This window comes from Athene cunicularia, assembly GCF_003259725.1.
Source record: "Athene cunicularia isolate RWA chromosome 6 unlocalized genomic scaffold, athCun1 chr6_part1, whole genome shotgun sequence".
NCBI lineage: Eukaryota > Metazoa > Chordata > Aves > Strigiformes > Strigidae > Athene > Athene cunicularia.
In genome coordinates, this window is record NW_020799105.1 from 7873273 (window position 1) to 7879214 (window position 5942).

The 5942-nt window shown below is 43.1% G+C and overlaps 1 protein-coding gene across 1 annotated transcript in view; it reads right to left on the minus strand.

Annotated features, from left to right (window-relative positions):
- Nucleotides 1-5347, minus strand: part of HTR7 (5-hydroxytryptamine receptor 7) — a 27084-nt gene extending 21737 nt beyond the window's left edge. The window contains exon 1 of the mRNA XM_026851737.1: nt 5022-5347. Coding sequence (XP_026707538.1) covers nt 5022-5158 — 137 coding nt within the window. The 5' untranslated portion in view covers nt 5159-5347. The remainder of the gene's footprint in view (nt 1-5021) is intronic.
- Nucleotides 5348-5942: the final 595 nt, after the last annotated feature.

A 5942-nucleotide genomic window follows, 5' to 3' on the forward strand; every position in this document is an offset into this window, starting at 1 on the left:
GGGGGGGGGGGGGGCACTGCTGGTGGGTGCCTATATTTATTCTAGGTTCAGAATGTATTACGTACAGGATTTTTTCATATCTGTCTCCACATATATTCTACATGTATTTTCTGAAGGAAATGAGCAGGGCTTGCAGAAGAGACTGCAGCCTTTTCCAGCTGTGGCCTGAAGGCAGAAGAGTTTCATAACAAATGGGAAGCCACACAGCACTCTTAGGTGCCATTAGGCTTCAGAAATCACTGACAAGGTTTTTAGGTCACATAATGAGTTCTGGATGTAGGTAGAAATTAGACCCCTGGATTCTCTTGAAAGTGCTTAAATCTTTATTTAAATTTAGTCCCAAGTTCTTCCTGTGAGGCACTCTGAGGCCCTTTCAGTTCCCAGACATGCACCAAGGATGATGGAAATGGGGGAGCTTTTAGGGACTGACACATTCTAAGCGCTCATACTTAACTGGAGTATGTGAAGAGGTACCAAACACAGAGGGAGAGAGAACTGATCCTTGTAGCAGGATCAACAAAAAGGCCCACTTTGGTATCATTTGCATACAAATTATAAATCCTCATCAATTTAATTGAAGTCTGGAATACTCATGAATTGCTGGCTAAAATACAGACTGGAAAAGTTCCCCAAAAGTTTTTCATTACTTGTGTGGGTGTGGGGAAAGTGTTATAATTCATCAACTGTATCTGAGTAGTTATGTTACTTTATCACTTTCTAAGCCAAAGAGCTATTTTTAAATTGAATTTAAAACTGCTACCCATGCAGTTATCCAGTGGATACTCTCCAAAACAGGATTTCTGTAGCTGTCTTGGGTCAGAAGAACATGATGAATCAGCATGCAAACACCACCAGTTTAAATTCAATTAATTCCCTTTATATGTTCATTCACCCACTAAGATGTGGATTGCATCCGTCCCTCATAATTCACTCCCAGTGTTTGCACCCTTAAATATAAAAGAATCTAAATATGGTATAATTTAGTTAATTCAGAACCAGAAAAGTGGAGCCTTAGAAGAAAAAACAAACAAACAAACACACTAATAAGAAATGCTTAAAGGAGGCTACTATTCCCTGGGGCACAATTACCCTGCCAAAGTGTCTCGGTAACTTCCACCTTTCTCCAGAGCTACCCCTCATGTCATGGATGGCAAGTACAGTGAAGGTAATATCGATTATCTGGGTAGCAACCTGTCTTGCCTGTTTAATCTTTATGAAATTTGAAAAGGCAGAAATACTCTTGTCTCTCCATCACATCCGTTTTAGTTCTGACAGACCTGCCTGTAAGCAGATAGCCTTCTTCCAAAGCAGGGGCTTAAATAAGATATACCTCAAAAATAACATTATTATCTCAGGTCACTCTGATAAAGATCTGTGAAAGTTTTCATGTTGTGAAATAAAAGAAAAGATATAATCTGAAGAAAAGCTTAATAGTCCAAATCTTGGTACCGTTAAGGACATTATCTCACAATCTCTACAAATTTAGTTCTTTGTGCATAATAAAATTATTTTTTCAGACTATCTTCTTTCTTGTGCACCCTGTACAAAGTTAGAGAACCCCATAATAGCATGCTAACATCTACTTTGCAGTCTTAACATTTATAAAACTTGGAGTAGAAGCAACTTCAAAAGTATAAGCAGTGCTTGATGTGTCTGATTAGGAAAAATTGATGGGTTTTTTTTCAACAGAATGAAACCAGCCCATTTGTAGACTCCATGCTAATCTGCATCTTTCAGAGCTTTTCAGCTGAAAAATGCATCGCCACTAAGGGCTGTGCAGTAAAATATCTGCGTGCAATAGGCCTTCCAGCTGCTGGCATTTCAGGGCTCTCAGTGGCAGGAGCTGAGTAGCACATATTTGTGCAAGGGAAACAGATCAAAAAGCCTCTTCAATCTACTCATTTTATCCTGTTTGGAAGGGCCTCAAAGCCTCTTTTTTACCAGCTGTATTTGTTTGTCTAATAAAAGATATTACCTCTCCCTACAAACCTTGCCTAGCAGTTTGTAACAAACTCTTAATTTTTTTTTTTTTTTAAAAAGAGATTAATTCAATAGTAACATTCTTTCAGCTATTTACCTTCAACCGATTCTCATATCTGCTTCAGGAAGAACCTAGAGGTTTAAAAATGAAAAATTTAAAATATCCAACTTATTTGCTGTCTCTGCACTGCCTGCGACAGCCTCCGCTCTCCCTTCAGGAAAGACTTTACTGGATCACAACAAAGGCTTTCTAAACTGTCCTGAAGACCCAGGTGGCAGTGCAATTCACAATTATTCTTCAAAAATGTTCCTTTTTGCCTTATCTTAACCCTTCTCCCTAAACAAATGTCTCCTGTGTGACCCCAGGTCACCTAAGTGTGGTACAGGGCTTAAGCATATCTAAATGGCACCAAGGATAGCGGCCAAGTTGAAAGATGGTGAATTTCATTCTCTCCTTCCCTTCTTCTGGATTTCCTGGTTCATCTTGTATTTGCATTCTTTGCACTGAGATAATAAGGACTGTATTGTTGGAGATCTTCTCCACCTGACACACATGCAAGTGTTTCCATTGAACCCATGGAAAAATGTCCTTGTGAAAATGGTCTGACCCTCTAATGCACTACATGCACTGTGATTTGCAAGCTCCTGTACCACACACAATACTTTATCTGAGGTACTAATTTTTTCAGAGATAAATCTCCCTCACTGATCATTCAAGGCTTTTCTATCTATGTAAGTGTAAGAACAACTGCCAGTAAGATAGCACCATTAAAATCAATGCTACAGTGGCAACATTTCATCATTACCATTTAATTTTCATCATTTCTTCCTGGTTTGCGTATTTTGTACATATTAACTATTCAAAGATTAGCTAACATCCCAAGGTAATTTTTGGCCTGACTGAACAGTGTTAAAACAGTGTAAGATTATTTAATTTTAAATAGGATTACAAATCATAGAGATTTCTTAATTCTTTATTGTCAGATGGTAGAGACATTTTGCTAATGAATTGCTGGCTTGCGTCCTTTTATTTATATAACCTATCTTAACTATATAATGGATTTGGGTGACAGAGGTGAAAGCATCATCATTCACAGAACGTTGATTTCAAGTAGGGAGTAGACAACAGTATAATGAATTATGAAGAGATCATATTCAATAAAGATTCAGTGATAGAAGTAGGAATGCAGAGATAAGAGAATAGTTCTGGTTTAACCCAGCACTTGTTAATGAAGATCAGTCACTCATAATAGGTTATATTCTGTTCTAAATACATAGCTGTATCTTTTGTTGTCACTTTGAAGGGAGAGGGGAGTGGAGGGAGAATGAAAAGAAGACAGCATGAGATGCAATCATCACTGTGACCAGTTCAGTCAAAGACCCTGTTCAGCATACAGCAGGGACCTCAAATGTTAAGCTAAGAAATGAAAAAGAGTAAAACTAAATTACTTCAGTGTTACAGTACAAAACCAGTCACACATCCTGACTTGGGTAAGAAAGCATTGGGTAAGAAAACATAATTATATGTTAACCTGTCTTCAAAAGTTTATTAGAAATAGACGTGGAGAGCTCAGAGATGGACATAAAGAACAATCAAAGAATGGAAATACTTTAGGTGGAGAGAGTGGAAAAATGCAATCACCTATCTTAAAATAGGTAGGATAGGAAAACCAAGAATAACACTGGGAAGGTAGATAAGCCTATTCATATTTTCTTATAATACCGGAATGAAGTTAAAAGCAAATTTCAAGGCAACAAAACCAAAAAACACCCCACCCTTTGACACTCAGTGAAAGTCTGTATGTGGATTTCATTGCTACAAGAAGCTCTGCAGCATTCAGGTAACTGCTAGCCATTCTAGAAGTCACAAAATAAAGAGCATTGGATCAGGGGATTCATATATAAAAAAAGAAGTTTTGAAATTAATATAAACCATGACGTTCCTCAGCATGAAGCAACCTCCAGTTATTGTGGGAAACCCTTTTGAAAGCCTGTTTCTTTGCAGACACCTAATGTAGAGTTCTTTCCAAAAACCTTCTGAAGTAGACAGTCAAGGCTACTGTTACCGGATATTTGACTTAATAAACTACTTCTACAGTCTAGTTAGGAAGTTTTTCAATTAATATTAATTGTATTAAGTTGTAATGAAAACGGTCTCCCTCTGGATAATAAAGTTCTTGGCAAGGGATTTAGGCTGTGGAAGAGGAAAGTTACAGGCTGTAACTTACTTTAGAATGGGACCTGCATGGAATAAAGGAATCTGTTAGCCTTCCTCTGCAGAGGAGAGCATAGACGTGAGCAAATGTGAGAACTTAGTTATGGCCTTAACATCAAAAATCCATGCCTGAGATCCTCTTCTGCAGTCTGCATACACCTCCTTAATGCTCCAGTGCCTGCACCTCTTGGAAGAGGCTAAATTCAATAAGCATAGCTTGTTTTTTAAGAGGGCAGTAGAATTTTTTAAAAGCAAATTCTGGAAAGTAATTTTACCTTCAGACAAAACGTTATTTGTCCAAAATGGTTCTGTTAGTTGAAATGGAGCTCTTCTGGGATTGTCCTAGAATAATGATAAAACCCTAATAAGATGTAATTCCTGCGCTTTCTCTGATCTGGTAAAACTCCACTGAACTCGGTGAGGTTATGCTGTCACCAGCTTCGGAAGCATCAGCTCAAATCTAGCTGTGGTAGAAAGCAGTTTAAAGACCTATGTTGCAAATTTTAAAGCCTCTGCGAATATCCCATGACTTGTGCAGAGCCACAGTCTGACGCCGGCTTTGTTCCGACCCTGGACTCTGTTAGGACAGCAGTTTCCCCGGGGACAACTCGGGACCTGGGCTGGGGGGCGGGAGGCAGCGCGCACGGCTCCGGCGGGCTCCTTCGAACAGGAGAGGCTGCTGCGAGGCTCGCCTTCCTCTCCCTCCCTGCTTTTAGCACGTCTGCAGCTCATTTCCGAGGGACCCGGAGGAGGCAAGAGACCGGCTCACGGCGGGTCCCCGCGCCGGCGGCCCCCCTCAGTCCCCCCCGGGCGCGGGGCATCTCACCTGTCGATGCTGATCACGCAGAGAGTCATGATGGAGGCCGTACAGCACATGACATCCATGGCGATGAAGACGTTGCAGAAGAGGCGCCCGAAGATCCACTCGCCGCCGATGAGGTCGGTCACGCTGACGAAGGGCATGACGGCCAGGGCCACCGAGAGGTCGGCCAGGGCCAGCGAGACGATGAGATAGTTGGAGGGCTGCCGCAGCTTCTTCACGAAGCAGACGGAGATGACCACCAGGCAGTTGCCGGCGATGGTCAGCAGGGTGATGAGGGAGAGGACGGCCCCGATGACAACTTTCTCCACGTTGCCGTAGCTGAGGATCTGCTCCCCATCTGCCTTCCCCATGCAAAACTTGATTTAGCCTGGGCTGCCCTCCATTATGATCCGGTCGGAGAACGTATTTATCACTCCTGCCTGCAAGAATCCTGTGAAGCCCCTGCAGAGAGAGATCGGAAACCTTCTTTCTTTGTGGAAGGCAACCCTTTAATTAATTAATACCATGGTGATATTCCAGGCCTGAGTTTGCAGGAGGAAGTCAACCCACTGGCACACAGCACCTCCTCTCTCCTCGCTGCCCGAGGTCCCCCCAGCACAGGGGAGGCCGGGGGACCCAGGTGGTCCTGGAGAGGAAGCGGGGAGTTCCCTTCCCCGTGATGGGCTTCAGGAGCCGCCAGAGACCCAGCTGCCTGGGCAGAAAGTGGGCAGCGCCTGGGCAGGGGGTTTGCAGTGTTTTGCCCAGCCCTGCCTGGGTGAGCCCCGGCCGCCGGCATCGCTGGCACATGGCGGAATTGGGCTGGGAATAACCCAGCAGAGCGGAGGGATGAGCCACCCGGGTCCCTCCTGCCCTGCCACATCCTAGGGAGTGTCACGTGCCGGAGGTCCCCCTGCGTGATGGAGAAGGGCAGTGAGCCAAGGTGGC